The 18,315-nt window shown below is 38.6% G+C and overlaps 1 protein-coding gene across 7 annotated transcripts in view; it reads left to right on the top strand.

Annotated features, from left to right (window-relative positions):
- The first annotated feature begins 350 nt into the window (after positions 1 to 350).
- SREK1 (splicing regulatory glutamic acid and lysine rich protein 1) overlaps positions 351 to 18,315 on the top strand; it is a 45,440-nt gene continuing 27,475 nt past the window's right edge. The window contains exons 1-4 of one of the 7 annotated variants that reach the window (XM_041765199.1): positions 351 to 665; positions 6,349 to 6,411; positions 9,542 to 9,675; positions 15,389 to 15,504. In XM_041765199.1, the coding sequence (XP_041621133.1) occupies positions 505 to 665; positions 6,349 to 6,411; positions 9,542 to 9,675; positions 15,389 to 15,504 (474 nt within the window). In that variant the 5' untranslated portion in view covers positions 351 to 504. Of the gene's footprint in view, positions 666 to 6,348; positions 6,412 to 9,539; positions 9,676 to 10,293; positions 15,103 to 15,388; positions 15,505 to 18,315 lie in introns of those variants that run through there. The other 6 variants (XM_041765198.1, XM_041765201.1, XM_041765200.1 and 3 more) reach the window with 6 other exon arrangements.

An 18,315-nucleotide genomic window follows, 5' to 3' on the forward strand; every position in this document is an offset into this window, starting at 1 on the left:
AAGTACACGCGGGGGAGGCCGCCGGGACCCCCCCCAGATCCCCCCCGCCGGGACCCCCCCCAGGTCCCGGCCCCGCCCGGCAGGCCAGGCCTCGCGCTTCCCCGGGTCTACGGGGGCGCGACGCGGAGGCAGCGGCGTGCCCTGCGCTTCCAGGGCCGAAACCCGGTCCCTCTGCAGCGGGAGCAAGCCGGGTGTGAGCCCTGGCGGGGCGAGCCCCCCTCTGGCCCCCCTCCTTCCCCCCCTCCGGTCCCCCCGGCCCCCCCCCCCCGCGGGCCGCAGCCGCCGCGACCCACCCGTTGCCGGGGCGACGCTTCCGGCCGGCGCGCGCAGCCCGGGGAGCAGGGGAGTCGCGGGCCGGGCGGCTAGACCTGCCCGCCGCCGAGCCTTCGCCCGCGGGAGCGCGCTCGCGGCCCTCCCGGTTCCGCCGCTGACGCGTCGCGGACGTTGGGCAGCGGGAGGCGGCGGCGGCGGCGGTGGTGGCGGCGGCAGCAGCAGCGGGCCGGGATGAACAGCGGCGGCGGCTTCGGGCTGGCGCTGGGCTTCGGCCTCACCCCTACGGCGGTGATCCAGGTGACCAACCTGTCGTCGGCGGTGACCAGCGAGCAGATGCGGACGCTTTTTTCCTTCCTAGGAGAAATCGAGGAGCTGCGGCTTTACCCCCCGGAGTAAGTGCTGGAGCTCGGCTGGGGGAGGGGCGCGGGCGCCATAGAGACCTCGGGCGCCCAGGCCGGTCGGGGTGGGGGGGGGGGGGAGAGCGCGGGCGGGGGCGCGTCACGTGACCGCCTCGCTCACCTCGGCGTCCATGTTTGATGAGGGCAGCCCGGCGCGGGGCCCCTAGGCCCTTTCTCCGGGTCAGGCGGATTGTGTGTGTGCTGGGGGCGCGGGGGTGGGAGGTGAATCTCTCTGCATCGAGCCACTACAGAGAATTTAGAGAAGCTGCTTTTTTTTTTTTTTTTTTAATTTCCGTGCATCCCCGGTTTGTGGTCTCCGTCCCGGCCTCGTAGTCCGTGTCTCCCCCTTCCTCCCCTCGCCTTCCCGTCTTTCTTCCCAAAGTTAAGATGGCCGCACGTGGGCCCGGAACGGTCCTCATGGCAAATGCCTGTTGGCGTCCTTGCGGCGGCGGAGTCCCGGAGCCCGCGGCGCCGCCCGCCTGCTGCGGCCTCGGGGTGCGGGCTGTGCCGCGGGCGCTCGGCTCCGCCCCCGGGGCCGTCCTGGCGGATTTAGCGTCCTGTTGGCTAAGCCGACCGAGCCCGTCCATCCGTGTTGGTGAAGATCACGTCCCTTCGTCTCCCCCCCACCGTTTTTTTTTTTTTTTTTTTTTGGCAGCGGATTAAAATTTCCGCCCTGAAGGTCACGCTGTCCTAAGCGTTCGCTGAGAAGTATTAGGGGCGGCGGGCGGCGGGTTATCCCTGCGGCGCGGCCTCCGCCCTGCCGGGGCCCCCGCGGCCGCGTCCCGCGTCGTGTTAGGGCAGCGGGGTGGCCTGGCCCGGGCGAGCCGCGGCCGCTCCCAGCGCCGACCCCGCAGGGCCTGCGGGTCGGCCCTGCGGCCCTCGCACCGAATTTCCTTTTTTTTTTTTTTTTTAAGCTGTGTGTTCTTAAGGTAGAGCTTAGCACCTCCGAGGCCTCCGTGTTTTGCTCATTGTTTCAAATCCCTCTGGAGGAACGGCTTAGGAGTCGCCCAGGATTTCTTTCTTTCCAAAAACAAACCAAACAACAACAACAAAAAAACCACAACTTTTTTTTTTTTTTTTTTTTTGTTCTTTGACCTTTTTTTGATGTATTTGATGATGATGCCCGTAGACCTATTTTTCTTTCGGTTTCCGCCCGTTAGGGATCCCGCGCTGCCACGGCGTGGGGACGGGGGAGAGTTGGCATCGGGGTTTGCAGAGGTCGCTTTTCGGAGTGTTTTCCTCTCTCTTTTTTTTTTTTTTTTTTTTGTCGCGAAGTCCTCAGCGCGTGAAGTTGGGGAGAGGAGCAGCCACGTTTCTCTCGCGGGTTTTTTCCCTCCTCCGCCTCCCCCCCCCCGCCCGCTGCCTACGCCCCCTGCGCCCAAACGCCCCTTTTTGCTGCCCGTCCTTTCCAAGCAGACACCGTGCCTGGCCAGCCCTCGGCACCCAAGTGTGCCTTTTTGGGGCAGGTGCATCCTCCTCCGTTACCACGATTCCACAGCCCGTTTAACGAATTGAACATTGATACTGTATACGAAGTAGTTTACGTTTTCCCCAGTTACAGTCACGTGTCCGTCTGTCCGTCCGTCCGTCCTTCTCTCACTCCCTTCCTTCCTTTTCCTTTTCCTTTTTTTTTTTTTTTTTTTTTTGTCTAGAATATAATCAGAAACCACCCGTTGCATTTGATTGTTATCTCCTTTAATCCAGAACAGACCCCTGTCACCTTCTTAAAAATCTTTCATGGCGTTGACATTTTGTTTTGTACTTTGTTTTGCAAAATGATTTTTTTTTTTAAGATTTTTATTTATTTATTCATGAGAGACAGAGAGAGAGAGAGGCAGAGACCCAGGCAGAGGGAGAAGCCGGCTCCATGCAGGGAGCCCGATGCGGGAGTCCCGGGACCCCAGGGTCACGCCCTGGGCCCCCCAGGGATCCCCTGCAGAATGATTCTTAATCTGGGTTTATGTACATTGTTTCTGCATGATTAGATTCAGATAATATATTTTTGTCAATACTTCATAAGTGCATGAGTATACTATTTATTGGCTAGCCACGGCTGTATAGCTTGACAATCTTATTTAACTTTTGAAAATGTTTTCTGCTGTCTCTTGGTTTAAGCATTCAGAATTTTTTTTTAAATGATGGAGAAGTGTTTGGAGGAGTGCTGTATGCTTAACTGGAAACAAGCAGTAAAATATTTTGTACAAGAGCTTTTGTAAACTAACCTTGCTTTCAAGGTTGTGGTAATAAGGTGTCTTATAGGTAGAAGAAACATATCACAGAGTATTATTCAGTGCCAACGGAATAGCCACTTTCGTTGTTAAAACCAGGTATGGGTGGCAGTATGCTGCCGGTTACTATCTGATACTTAGTAATGAGCTGTTTTTTGAAATCAGATGTTAATTACTTTGAAAGTCAGAATAAACACTGTTTACTTAAACTTGGTAGAGTTACTGTGTCACAAACTAATACGTTTTGCAAAATTGTAACACAAACAGCACATGTATTTCTAATCAGTTTTTCCTTCAGGGTAATTCCTCATTCCTGTCTTTCAGAAATACTGCTTTGCTTTACTAATAGGGTGTTTTCTGCTCTATAATGAAGTGGTCATAACCTGGTCTTTATATTAAAGATGTTATTTGCAAATTTGAGCTGAAATGGATAACAGTACAATAGTAGTAGATGTATTGAAGACAGATAAATGTTTTGCAGTGTCTCAGAAACCGTACTTTACTATTAATGTCTGGAAGCTGAGTAGAATTTCATTTGTTTAAAATTTGGGAATATATTTCTTTTTTTTCAGGTGGAAATATATTTCTTTAATAGAATGCGGAAACAGTTTCTCATTAACATTTTAAGCATTCACCTGTTAATATGAAAATTCACATTTTAAATTGAATTCTTTTGGAATGAGGCTGTGATTCAGTTTTTTAGCTTTTAAACATTGATAATTAAACATTCTTTTTATATATATGTTAACAATTCTTAATTGTGCTCTTTTTTATGCTGCTGGATGATAAATACCCAGAATTTTTTTTAAAAAGATTTTTTTTATTTATTCATCACACACACACACACACACACACACACACACACACACAGGCAGAGACACAGGCAGAGGGAGAAGCAGGCTCCATGCAGGGAGCCCGACGTGGGACTGGATCCCGGGTCTCCAGGATCAGGCCCTGGACTGAAGGTGGCGCTCAACTGCTGAGCCCCCCGGGCTGCCCAATACCCAGAATTTTTTGTTTTCACTTGTTGCACAACAGAGGGGTACCATGTCATGGAAACTTTTTACGGCAGTAAGAAACTTTTGTAGTTTTTTAGTCCCCCCCCCCCCCTTTTTTTTAGGTGTCCTGTATATGCAGAAAAATGCATGGATAAAAGTACAGCTTGATGGATTTCCACAAAGTGAACACACCTATGTAATCACCACCTACATCAGGCTTGTCTGTGCCCTAGCAGTTTCCCAGTGTCCCCCTTCAAATGACTAACCTTGGAGGGTAATCCTATCCTGATTTCTAACACTGTTTTTCACATTAACACTTGTGTTGATTTCTTTTTGCTTACTGGTTTTCTTCAGCTCTCTGGTCTACAAAAGTATTAATAAGCAAGGAAAAATGTGTCACCTCTTACTTATTTAGTTAAAAATATTAATAGAACCAGTATAGTCATTTTATGAGAGAGAAAAAGAAAACTCCGCTTACGATCCTATTGAAACCTCTATTTCCATATATTTGCCTGCAGTCCTTTTGATATGTGCTTATTTTAATGTAGCAGAGTCAAAGGATTTATACATTGATGGTAAACTTTTTTCATTCAACATATAATCATTTTTTTTCATATTTTTGTGTCTTATTTATAGTAATAACATTTCAATTCTGTCATTGGCTATATTGAGTCCTTTGGTTTGGTATTTTAAGTAAGTGGATTTTAGCTGGAAACATTTGAAAATGTGTCCTTTTGATTATCAGGCATTGATGGGAATGCCTTCTGGCATTTGGTTGGCAAGTGTCAGTAATTTGTAAGAAGATCTTAACAAAAGGAAAAATTGTGCCCTCCAAAGTACCACTGGAGTCCTCCTCAGAAACCCTATTAAAAGTTATGTGTCAGTTAATATTTTACACATACTTTTGTGTAATTTGTCCTTGCTTTAAATTATATCCTTTTTGATAGATCTTCCAATAAATTACTGGAAAAATTAGTACCACATTCACTTTTTCAGAAGCGTTCTACAATGCCATCACCATGTTTAATGAAAAACAAAATAACCAGTTAGGGCCTAGGAAATTTAAATGATGCTCAAAAAGTTGGCTCTGTAATTTCTACATTAAATTGTTAGAAATTTTTTGAAAGAAAAAAAAGGACTGTATAAAGTTTTGAAAAAAGAGGCAAAATTTGATTCAACAAATCAGGCAGACATAAAATTTGCTATATTTGGCTGCTGCTACTTTCTTCCGAAGCATATATTTAGACCAAGTGGAACATGTAACACCCTTTTAAAAGTTAAAACTCTAGGTCAAAAATAGACTTAAAAATGATAATTCTATTTAATTAAAAAAAAAGTAAGTGTTTAAAAGTTTAGGTTTATGAGAACAAAAGCTGTAAATATAAAATTTGGAAACAATGATTTTAAATAAATACACACTTGAGCATCTTCTGTATTTAGGCTTGCCACTGTATTGTAACTTAGATTATAATGTTCAGAATAAGATAGTGTTAAATATATGTTGATCTCTTTTCTGTATTTTAAGAAAGGAGATGAAAATGACGGTGGTGTAGCTATGTCTAGTGTCCGCATTCTTATGATCATGCTTGATGCGCACAGATCAGCCTTTCTTAACCAGTTCTGGGCTTCTCAAATCTTGGTAGCCTATCATAACATGAAATTGCTTTCCCACCCAGTCTCATATTTCCTTTCCCCTGGATGTTTTAAATTTGAAATGATCTGGGTTTTAAGTAGGGGTATTTGGAATTGTGTTTTTAGTTTTCAATAGTGATTATTTAGGTTTCCATTCTTTCACAAAAGGATCTGACCGTTTAGGGAAAGTAGTTTCAATGGCGATTTGTTAGGCTCTTGAAGAATGCTAAAAGAGAGTGTACTGGTAATTGCTAGAGCTTTAGTAGCTCATTGTAATTACAGGTTTTTTTTAGGGGGAAGGGTTGTTGAAAAAAACAGTGCCACTTGGTCTAGTTCGAGAAGAAATAAAATTGTTTCTCTAAATTGAAATAAAGACTGTAGTACAAGTAGGCCTCATGGAAACTGGGACTGGGAACCAGAAAGATTTCAGCATCCAAGGTGACTATCTGCCTCTTCTCAGAAGCTTTATTGTCCACTCAGTTTCATTCCATGTATCTGCTCTATTTTCTTTGCAGACTTATTTTGTACTCAGTATTTTGGCATCTGGCCCAAGCCCTGATTCTCAGTGACTTTTCAGACCAAGAGAGACAATCTGATTGTTTAAGTTCATTTGATCAAGCCACCCAAATTATAGGTGGTTGGTTAGCCAGTGAAATGGGCCCTTGGGTCATGTGGCAAATCAGTTGTGGCTAGCAGCTTCTAAAATCTGTTGGGGATTTCACCTAAGAAAACTCTTAAAGTCTGTGCTGAAAGTGTATATAGAATGTCTTGGAAGCACATAGAGGAGGGGTACCTAACCACTTTGATATCTTAAAATAGCTTTCCAGAAGACTTGGAAACTCAAGCCTTGAAGAAAAGTGGAATTACCCCTCAAAAAGGAAGGTAGGATATCATAGGCAAATGGAACAGTATGTGCAAAGATGGCCCAGATATTCAGAATGTGTTGTGGAAACCACAAGTACTTCTAATGCCTAGATATTTTGGGTGCAATGTAGAGGATGAAGCAAGAACAGAAGGGTGTCTGTAAAATTTAAGTAAATTTAAGTAAGCAGTGGAATGACATGATAAAATGTAGGGTTTAGAGGGATCACTCTGGCAGCTGTTGTGAAAGACCATTATTAAGGAGTTGGGATTGGAATCACTGTGATGGGTTAGGAGCCATAGTAATAATACTTGTGAGATGATGGGGGCTTGAGTTAAGGCCCTGATCATGAGAATGATGAAAGAACTCCTGTGACAAATATTTGGGATGCAGTCTTCACAGGATTTAACAATCAACTGGATGAAGAAGGAGGAAGGGTCAAGGATGGAAACAACCCCCGAATCTCAATAGTTTGTAGAAATGAATTACTTTTTATGCTAAGTTTGTGGGGTAGGGAACTCTCCTCATTGTGGTCACTCACTCTGGGATGAAGCTGATGTAGCAGTCAGCCACCCATTTCTCAAATGAGGCTGGTCATTGTGGCGGAGCAAAAGAGCCAAGTAATGTCCCTTAAAGCTCCTGAATGTCGGTCCTGCTCATACTTAATTGGCCAAAACAAGTTACATGGGCACACCTAACTTTAAGGAACAAAGAAGTGGAATTTAGCCATGTAGCCAGAAGAGATTTGGAAGCATTTAGTGAAAGGTACTAATGACGGTTACATTTAGTGACTCCTAGATTTATGATTTGAGTAATATGGTGGTATTTTTAACTGAGAGATGATGTATAGGACAAAGACCAGGATTGTTGAGGAAGAAGGGTGATGAACTTATTTCAGACTCAGTAACTTTTGGGGGATGGGCCTTGTGACCATCAAGGTGTGATATCCCAGCAGGCACTTGGATCTGGGAGTCTAAAGCTCAAGAGAGGTCTAAATTGGAGATGTGGGTAATGTAAAGGTGAGTTAAGTGTGGACACCACTGTTTTTACCTCAGTGACAAATTCATGAAGTACTTAGATGTTTGTATAGAGTGGGGAGTAGGCATTGTTGTAGTGAGCCTGTTGAAGCCTGAATTGGATAGCCTTAGGCAGGAGTGAATTGAGTTGGGTTGTGAGAAAGAGAGAGTTTCTTTTTGCCAACTTTTATTAGCCTATTTACATTAATAATATAAGTTCAAGTTCTACATGCTAATATGTTTCATTATCGCAGTGTTTTGGTAATAGCATGAATATGTATAATCATTATCAAGATAGATTTGTTACTTTATGTGAAAATTTCTAATTTTAAAAATGTCTAATATTTGGAATTGATAGTACATTAAAATGCTTCTAAATTTTTTTTTTATTTTAATAGAGAGTGTGAAGGATAGAAGGATAGGGAGAGAGAGAATCTCAAGCAGGCTCCGTGTCTAGTGCACAGCCTGATGTGGGGCTCCATCTCACAACCCAGAGATCATGACCTGAGCACAAATCAAGAATCAGACACTTAACTACCTGAGCCACCCAGGCACCCCTACAGTGCTTTTAAAATTCTTGATTAGTTGAATGATTAAGGTTGCATTAGATTTGGCTTTAGATCGTTAGACTTCAAGTCCCACCTTTGCCATTTACTAGGGCTAGGATTATGGTCAACTTTCTTGACCTGTTTTGTAACATAAATTACTGCACAAGGCAAAGATATTTTTCAATGATCTCACTTATTTCATAGTGTAAGAAATGTTAATGCTTTAAAGGAATGTATATGTTCTATATTAGGTATATATTTGGGTGTTTTTTTTCTTGCTAAAGAAAATTTTAGACTTTAAAAATAGTCTTGGACAGATAGACAAAATGATAATCATTGAATATAGTATATTTTGCAGTCTGACAAGATGAATTATATTATGGGAAAACTGCTTTCATCTGTGCTCTGCTCTGTGGTTTTTTACTGTAGACCTACTTAGATTAAACTGAATCTGGTAGGATTTAGAAGAATGTCTTTTGCATATAAAATAATTAAAATTTCGTTTGTAAAATCTTTGGTCTGGAAATCACAATGCTGCCTAGCTAGCCTAAAGCAGTCTAGTACATGCAAAAGATCTTAATATTAATTCTTTGTTGTCTTTTTGCAAGACTCTGGTAAAGTTTTTAGTGATCTAATTAGGAAAGGTTGGAAGTGGTTACAAAATTTGAAGGATTGGGACTTTTTATAAAGTGATTTTGCCCATTGATATAATATGCTGGTTGAACATTTTTGGGTTAAATCTGCTGTTTTCATGTTTTGCTTGGGTTAACTCATAAATTTCAAGTTTTTAGAGGTAAGACAATAGGACTTCCTAGATTTCTGTCAACTTTTGTAGACAAATCACGGTGAAAGACTTAAGATTTGCCTTAAGTACAGCCACTTTGGAAAACATGGAAGTTTCTCAAAAAGTTAAAAATAGAACTACCCTTTGACCTAGCAATTGCATTACTAGGTATTTACCCAAGAATACAAAAGCACTAATTCAAAGGGATACATGCACCTTCAATGTTTATAGCCAAAATGTGGAAACAGAAGGTGTGTATATACACAATGGAATATTATTCAGCTGTAAAAAAATGTCATCTTGCCGTTTGCAATGGCATGGATGGAGTTAGTATTCTACTACTCAGAGTAAATCGGAGAAAGACAAATACCATATGATTTTGCTCATCTGTAGATTTAACAGAACAAATGAGCAAAGGGGGGGGGGAGTGGGAGGCAAACCAAGAAACAGACTCTTAACTATAGAGAACAAACTAATGGTTACCATAAGGCAGAGGGGTGGGAGGATAGGTAAAATAGGTGATAGGGATTAAGGAGTGCGCTTGCTGTGGTGAGCATCAGAATGTTGTATGGAAGTGTTGAATCACTATATTGTATGCCTGAAACTAATATTATACTGTATATTAACTACCTGGAATTTAGATAAAAATTTAAAAATACAAAACTTTTTTTGTCTTAATAATCTTTAGCAGTAAAAATTCTTGATTAAGATTATGCAGAGATCTAAGAAAGATGTTTCAAGTGAAAATGACAAAACAAACCAAATGTTTATTAGTCCAATTGTTTTTCTTTTTATCTTGCAGCAACGCACCTCTTGCTTTTTCTTCCAAAGTATGTTATGTTAAGTTTCGTGACCCATCAAGTGTTGGCGTGGCCCAGCATCTAACTAACACGGTTTTTATTGACAGAGCTCTGATAGTTGTACCTTGTGCAGAAGGTTGGTATCTGACATGTTTTTTCCATTATTTTAATCTCTGTCCTGTGTGTTACTACCTTTGGCTTTCCTAGAAATTGGTAGGTAGATAGTATATTGCTGTGTGTGTTTGTGTGTGTGTTTGTGTGTGTGTTTGTGTGTGTGTGTGTGTGTGTAGGAATGAAATTTGGAGAAGGAAAGAATTTGTACCTAATAAATACATTAGAATGGCTATTTATTACTTACTTGTGCTTGAGATTTTGTAGCCAAACATTTAAAAAAATTCATGAATTACTTCTCTGGTTTCTTTTGTTTGGCTTTCTGTAGTCAATTTGCAAGTTGTAAACAAAGGTTTCTGAAATGAAAATACTACATTGGTAAGGGAAATTATTTTAAATGTATGTATAAGTGAGCATTTGCCCCTATGTATACAGTATTAATGATATCATAAATAAAAATTGTTCATTTTCCCAAATTGAGGTTAAGTAGTATTTATAAGAAAGATATTTATAATTTAATCTCTAAAGTATCCTCTTAAGGTAATTCACCTTGTCATTGAGCCATTATTGCATATTCAATGTGATTGCTATGCAACTGGAATTTACTTTTTTCTTTTAATGGCTTGCTTCTCTTGGGGGGTAGGATGGGCAATTCAAGAAAAATCATGGAAAGCCCAAAGCCTCCATCAAGGAAATAGTTGTTGAACATGGGAACAAGGCCAAAAGCCTCGTTAAATTTAAGACTTAACCTGCTTTAAGAGCTAATGATTACTAATACTTATTTTGTAGTAATTTCTGTTTACAGAGCCATTCACATATAATAGGCTGTGCTGAATTTGACAGTTCTGGTGTGTAATCAATTTTTATTTCGAGTACACATTATGGCATGTGTACTCTTTGGATTTTCAAATAGTTCATTATAATTTAAATGTCTTTAAAGTATGTTTTCCCTGGTGGATGGTGGTAACTGTTTTACAACGTAAAAAATTTACCTGGAACAATTTAAGGAGTTTTCATATGGAATGTTTTAAAACCTCTTTTAGAAACAAGGCTAATATTAAAATAACTTGACATATGGTACATAGTGTTGCACTTTTGAAATTTGATGCTTATTTCAGAATGTCTATTCTGGGATGTCAAAAACATTACAGTTAGATACAGTGAGTACCATTCTTTTGGTTTTGAAGTCTCAGAATAGGACATTCTGGATGTTTTTCCAGAGAAATTTGAAAGTATTTTCCCCCATGCCTGGAGATTAGAATAGAGTAGTACAATAAAAATGGATTAAAGCTAATTATTTGCTGAATCTGTCCTTATCTATTGATCTGTAAGGGGACAGTGAGCCCAGAATTGGAGAAAGCAAGGTGAGAACAGAGCTGGTAATGGTTTAGTTCTGCATACCAAGTTCATACCAGTTTCACATCAGGTAAACTGCATGGGGAAAAAAGTCAGATGGCAGGTTTATTAAGTGGGAATATTAATCCTATCAGAAAACTATGCTACCAACAGTGCAGGATCTTATGTTGGCTCATTACTGAATTGGAAGGAAGAATTTTTATCAGTGTTTCTTTGTTGGAACCTTGCTATATTCCCTTAGAATTTTTCATGTATTTGAGAAGCCCAAACCATGATTTGTCATAAATGTTCAAGGTTATGGGCATGTAGAGGTTTTCTTCTTTGTTGTGCTTAATAGAGCTTAATAAATACACACTTACTACAATAGGTCTTGAATATTTTTAATACTACCATTTTGAGACAGTTTCTCTGGTTTTGAACATGAAAGTTTAAGCACATTTTTATTGCAATTTAGTTGTATTTTAGAACACTGATAAAATAATTGGTATTAGAGAAACATTGAGATACACATTTTTCATTTAGTGTAACTAAATATCACCAATTTAACCTTACAGAATCTGAAGAATGTTACAGTGAGCCATGAAAGATCTGATTATGCACTGCAAGCAGAGTAATAATGTGTTATGTACTGAAAAAGATAGCAAAGTGAGTTTGAAATAAATCAAAGGAAAGAGTTCCAGTGGAGTAAGTTCTGTTAGAGGAGATAGGGTGCTGTAAGCATTCTTCTATTGACTTCACTGATTGCATTCTTTCTTTGATGTTATAGAAACAGCATTATGAAAGAAATGAGACAGCCATAGCAAGCAACAGTTTTAAGAAAAGTTTTTTCAGTTTCTTTCAATTTGCTGTTTTTCTAATGCAGACAGATTTGTAACAAGGTCCTAAGCTGTATAAATAATGTTTGATGTGTAATAGTTTCATACATATTAAGCATTAGCTATTGTTAATAAAACCTGCCATTTCAAAATAAAATATGCTTTCATTATACTTGTCCAGATATGACCTCTTTTTGTTGTTGCGTGCATCTCAGATTTCTTTTTTATAAATGTTAACACTTAGAAAAAGATAAGGTCAAACATAACAAGGGTGTCAGCCTAATCATCAGTCGTAACTTTATGTCCACATTTTCTGGTAGATGGATTTTGACTATTAATTTGGTTTTGTATGTTTTCTCTATGTGATATTTGTGCATTATTAGATGACTAGACTGGCCAAGGCAGACCTGTTACACTTGCCTGAGTTAGGCATTGTTTGCCATGCCACTAAACCTGCCGTCAAGTGAAACCTTCATTGGGGAAATGAGATCGGAGTCTGAACCGCAGAAGATGGACGCCCTGTCTCTGTTTTTTATTGTTTTACTTTAATTTCATTTCTTTTTCTTTATTTTGTCCCTTTTTTTGTTTTTGTTTTTGTTTTTGTTTTGTTAAATCTCTTTCACTTTAACTTGTGAGCTGGGTTTCCAGTTCTTTGTAAATGGTATTCCATTAAGGGTTCATAACATTGCTTTGCAGATTATATTGGGAGATGAATAGCAGAGCTCAGTCTTACAGTGAAATAAATTTTCATAGTAAACTAGGGTACAGTGTTGTGAAGCTCAGTGTGAGTCTTAATTGGTGTTTATAGACTGCACAGTACATTTTGTTCTCAAAACACTAAAACACTGATAGAATTCTTAGGAACATTTTCTGACCTCATTGCAACATTTTTGCAATTTTTCTCCCAAATCTACATCTTTCATAAAAACCAACTGATAGCTAATAATTTTCATCCTTTCCCCTAGAAATTTAAGCATACAAAATCCTCAAGGAAAGTAAGTAAATTTCTTAGACTAATTTAGGGGTAGAGGACAAGCAGAGACATTCGCTTTTTTGAGTTATTTTATTATAGAAAAGAACTTCCTTGACTTACAAAGACTTTTTACTTGCCTATATGGGGAATGGGTATTTGAGAAAGTTTGTTGAAAACTTGCGTGTATGTTTCTCTGCTTCAATTTTTTGCAGAATTTTCAGATGTCACTAGCTTCTAAATGGATTCCAAGATTAGGACTAGCACTTTAATTTTCTCTGAGAGATGTTTTTCCTCTCAGCTGAGTTTGAGGAGTATAGTTTGGGGAAAATCCTGAATGCTTGTTTGTTTTATACTTTTATATATACTCTGATAGTATTTGGAGGGTAAATTTGATAGAATTCTATCTTGGGAGTTAAGCAATGGGACTTTTTTCTTAAAGTATCTTTAATGGTAATTAGAATAAGGAAAAAATGTGATTACAGTTAGACTTGCCATTTATAATAGTTTTTTATTACTGTGAAAGGCAGTGAGAAGCAGATAACCTATTGAAAAATTTTTTAAGCCAGAAGTGGAAGTCTTTATAATATCAAGTGTTCATCTTTTGGCCTGTGTTGAATACTTTTTGTTTGTGTAGTCTTCCTACACTGTCTTTTATGGATACTTTTGCTTATTTAATTACAAGTAATCTTAAATTGGGGACATTAATAATCGAAATTCTTAGCTTATATTTTGGGTATGTAAATTAGGGTGGCAAAGCATAAGATTTACACAGACACAGGACCTCAGTCGATTTATCAAGATGTGTTCAGGTTTTAAAGCATTTAAAAAATAATACCTATTTATAACATAAAATGGGCCTGGTAGCAATATAAATAGCTTAGTATATATAGGTGGGTATACAGATATGTGTATTAATACCAGTAACTAATAAATATAAAATAAATTACTGTTATTTGATGTCTTCAGTAAGGCCTACCTACCTTTTATTTATGCATGTTAAAAAATCTGTGCTTGTGCAGAATTTACACTGAAATAATAAAATAACTGTTTTTGAAATTAGTAAATTAATGTAGACTTAGATGTTGTAAAATTTAGGAAAAAGTAGGATTTGTTAAAGCTAATTGAATGTAATTTTTCTGTTCCTATAAATAAGGTGTAACCATTATTTAAATCAAATTTTAAAAGCTGTCTTGAATTCCATCCATGTTTACAGGTATATTCAGATAATATTGTTTAGAGATTATCCCTCCACGTCTGGTTGTCTTAAGTAGAAATTTCAGTTCTAAATTCAGCACGGTGCTTTTGAAAACTTAATCCATATGCTATTTTCAATTTAGTGTGATTTTGTACAGTTTTATTTTTTGAGGACTCCATAATGGAAATGTATAGACAACTACCACGTAATTATAAGTAGCTTTTCTAAAATAGATATATGCAGTCAACTTTTTAAGTAATATTTTAGCAGGAGCAGTAGAGAAAGAGGACAGAAAGGGAAAATGTGCAGAAGTTGCAGTTCATATCAAAATTAATTGATTAAAGTTTAGTGTTCAAATACAGCAATTGATGAACTTATTTTAGAGTAAGTTTTTCATTTTTTAGTTCTAGGGATTTTTTTTTTTTTTTAGTGTCTAAGATTGTTTTAGTGTTACACTACTTTTATTAGGCAGTCAAGGTGTTTATAAGCAAGACATTAGGCATTAACCACTCCTCTTCAGATAAGTATACGTAAATTGGTTATAAAAGTCAGGACGTTAAGAAGTTTCTTGAGACAAAGGAACTTTTTTTGTTAGTGATTCTCAAAAATTTTAGTAATTCCCAAGGCATGTTCTTTGAATTGGATTCTTTTAGGCATCTCTGACCTAGTTGGTGAGAGGTCTTTTTTAACTTGATGGGTGTAGGCTTCCTTTTAAATTGAAGGTGATTACATGGAGTAGGCTTTTGTTTTTTTCTGTCTGCTTGAAAAATTGAATAGAATATATTGGAAGGTTATCAAAATTGTTTGCATCACCAGTAGGTAGTTTTAGTAACTAGGATAGGGGCACTCATTAAGGAACAAATTTCAATTCGCACATATTTGTTTTTTCTTTTTCTTTTTTTTGACTAATTTGGTTATTTGCCATTTCTGGGGATTAAACTTTAAAAAATGTTCTTCTTTTCTGTATCTGATGTTCTGTGTGCTATTAGTGATGCAGCCAACACGAACGGTTGTCATGTGTAACACAACTTTCGATCACCGCGAAAACACCGTCCTGGGAAAGCGTCCATGCTTGATATCGTTTGGTTCATGAACATTAAGTTTCCAGTACAGGTGACCCATAGCTCAAAGTGTTAAATAATTGTCTACATTATTCAATTTTTAAAATAATATTCCATTAATGAGATTGTTAGTCTTTGAAGTTTTGCTCACTTTTATTTTTCCTAGTAGAGCAGGATAAAAGGAAAGACTTAAGTTCTTATTTATTTCTTTGTACAGATCTGATAGATAGATTCATTTATTATTATTATTTTTTAAGTGCAAGGGTAATTGTAAAATCATAGTGTAAAGTTTGTGTGGTGTTTCTGCTTCCCATAATGTTTGGAACTTGCCTCTGCAGGTAAAATTCCAGAGGAATCCAAAGCCCTCTCTTTATTGGCTCCTGCTCCAACCATGACAAGTTTAATGCCTGGTGCAGGCTTGCTTCCCATACCGACCCCAAATCCCCTGACTACAGTAAGTATTACACACCCTCTTCTGAAAGGGATTTATGTTCAGTTGTGTAATCATTTGAAAAGAACTTAGAAAATTATTTCTGTTTGGAACCTTTTTTTTTAAATGAAAAGGATCGAAAATGTCTGCTCAGTTTTTCTACTTAATGTCTATTTAATTTTTCCTCCCATGTTATCATTGACTTAAACAGACTTTTGGAATTACTTCTGAAGTAATTGGGCATTCGTTTAAATTTGAGAACTAAAGTAGATTATTCATTGGAGAATCATTTATTGAAACTGAGCGTTTTAGATTGCGTGGGGAATTGGAAAATCTAGGTAACTATATTTCCGCGTTCATGAGGACTAAATCTTTTAAAGTAAAATAAAATGATCCACAGCTTTATAACGGGAAAAAATATCAGAAACATTTGATACTGAGAAAATGTGAGATGGTAGAAACACGGTAAAAATATTTTCTCATTAACTACATACATTTAGGAACTTAATACCTTTTTTTGTGATTTCTAAGAGGGGTTAAATAAGATTTTGCTGTTGGGCAGCCCGGGTGGCTCAGCGGTTTATTGCCGCCTTCAACCCAGGGTGTGATCCTGGAGACCTGGGATCAAGTCCCATGTCAGGCACCCTGCATGGAGCCTGCTTCTCCCTCTGCCTGTGTCTCTGCCTGTCTCTCTCTCTCTGTGTCTCTCATGTATAAATAAATAAAATCTTTTAAAAACAATATTTTTGCTGTTAATAGACTCTTGTTATATTTATTTATTTATTTACTTACTTATAAAAAGATTTTATTTATTCATCAGAGATACACACACAGAGACAGAGACAGAGACAGAGGCAGAGACACAGGCAGAGGGAGAAGCAGGCTCCATGCAGGGAGCCCAATGTGGGACTCGATCCCGGGACTCCAGGATCATGCCTGGGCTGAAGGCAGGCACTGAACCGCTGAGCCACCCAGGGATCCCCCTCTTTTTATATTTATTTTAAAGAAGGGTCATTGTTTTTCAAAAAATAATGCAAGACAAAATACAAAATTCACTTTAATTGTAAGTTGTATCTTAGATTTGTGCTATTGGATTATTAGGGAGTGAATGAATACTAGCTTTATGATAGTAGTTAATTTTTTTAAAATACTTTTTTCCTTTTTTTTTTTTTTTTTTTTAAGATTTTATTTTTAAGTAATCTCTGTACCCAATGTGGGCTTTAAACTCACAACCCTGAGATCAAGAGTTGCATGCTCTACCAACTGACTCAGCCGGGCGCCCTCTTCCCTCCTCCTTTAGGTAAACTCTACTCCCATTGTGGAACATGAACACACCTGGAGATCAAGGGTCTCAGGCTCTACTGACTAAGCCAGTCAGGTGCCCCTTTGATAGTAGTTAATTTACCAGTTATCAAAGTGGTCTCTCAAACTTTGAAGTGCAAAATTTTAGGTCTTTTTTTACATGTCATTGTATTGCTGGAGACCTGCACTGTGATCCCTGGTGGGAAAATGCTTTTTATTTTTTATTTTTTTGGGGTGAGGGGGATGCATTTTTTATTTATTTACTTACTTGAAGGGGCAGGAGAGAGAGAGAGAGGGGGAGGAGGGACAGAAGGAGAGGAAGAGAGAATCTTAAGTAGGCTCCACACCCAGCACAGCACCTGACATGGGGCTCAGTCTCACAACCCCCAAGATCATGACCTGAGCCCAAATCAAGAGTCTGGCACTAAACTGACTGAGCCACACAATTGCTCCTTTTATTTTTAAGATTTACTTATTTTAGAAAGAGTGTGAGTGGTGGGAAGAATAGAGGGAAAGAGAGAGAGAATCTCAAGCAGACACCCCCTGAGTGAGGAGCTCCAGCACAAGGCTCGATGATCCTGAGGTCGTGACCTGAGCCAGTTGAGCCACCTAGGCACCCTTGGAAAATACTTTTTAATTCAATATCTGATTGTTTGAGTTTGATATTTTAGATACTTTTTTGGTACTTTTTAGATATTTTCTAGAAAATTTTATTTTGGTTATATTCTGGCATATTTTAACATGTTAATTTCTGGATCACTATTTTTTTTTTCATAGTATTGTTATTGTCTTGCACTCTTGATAATTCTTAGAGGGATTGGTTAGCAACAGTGTAAGTTTTTATTTAATTTGTTGGCTTGAGGGGAAATGGTTTTCTTTTAATTTAGCTGTGGATAGCTATTATTTTGAAATTTAATTTATGAAGAACAATTCAAGCTAGAAAATAGAGGACAGGTGACCCATTGTGACTTGGTTCCTGCTTACCTCTCTGACCTTTTTCCTACCTGTTTTCCTAGCTTACTCTACTTCAGCCATACTGGCTTTGTTGTTTCTTAGACATTCCAAGCATATATTTGCCGTAGGGCTTTTATATTTATTCATCCTATGCCTGGAACATTTTGGTTTCAGGGAAGCCATAGATTCTATGTCAGAAGGCAAAAAGTGTTATGTCAGGAGTTTAGGTCATCTTTAACCCAATGAAGACCAAAAGGGTAACTAAATACTTAGGTTTCTTAGATCAGGGCTAGAAAGTAGACTAATCATCAAAAGAATGGTAATCATATTGTTACAGAGCATCCACATTCAATAGAACTTTCTGCTATGCTGAAAATATCCGTATCTGTACTATTGAGTGTGGTAACCACTAGCAGCATGTGCCTATTGAGCACTTGAGATGTAGCTGTTGAGCACTTGAAATGTGTTCCTGAGTTTTAATTAAAATTCAAGTAGCTGTATGTCATAATTGACTATCATATTGAATAGCATAGGGATAGCAAGATGATATGAAAGGAAGACACAGGAAACGTTTCTAAA

Source organism: Vulpes lagopus, chromosome 8 (genome assembly GCF_018345385.1).
Source record: "Vulpes lagopus strain Blue_001 chromosome 8, ASM1834538v1, whole genome shotgun sequence".
Taxonomy (NCBI): Eukaryota; Metazoa; Chordata; class Mammalia; order Carnivora; family Canidae; genus Vulpes; species Vulpes lagopus.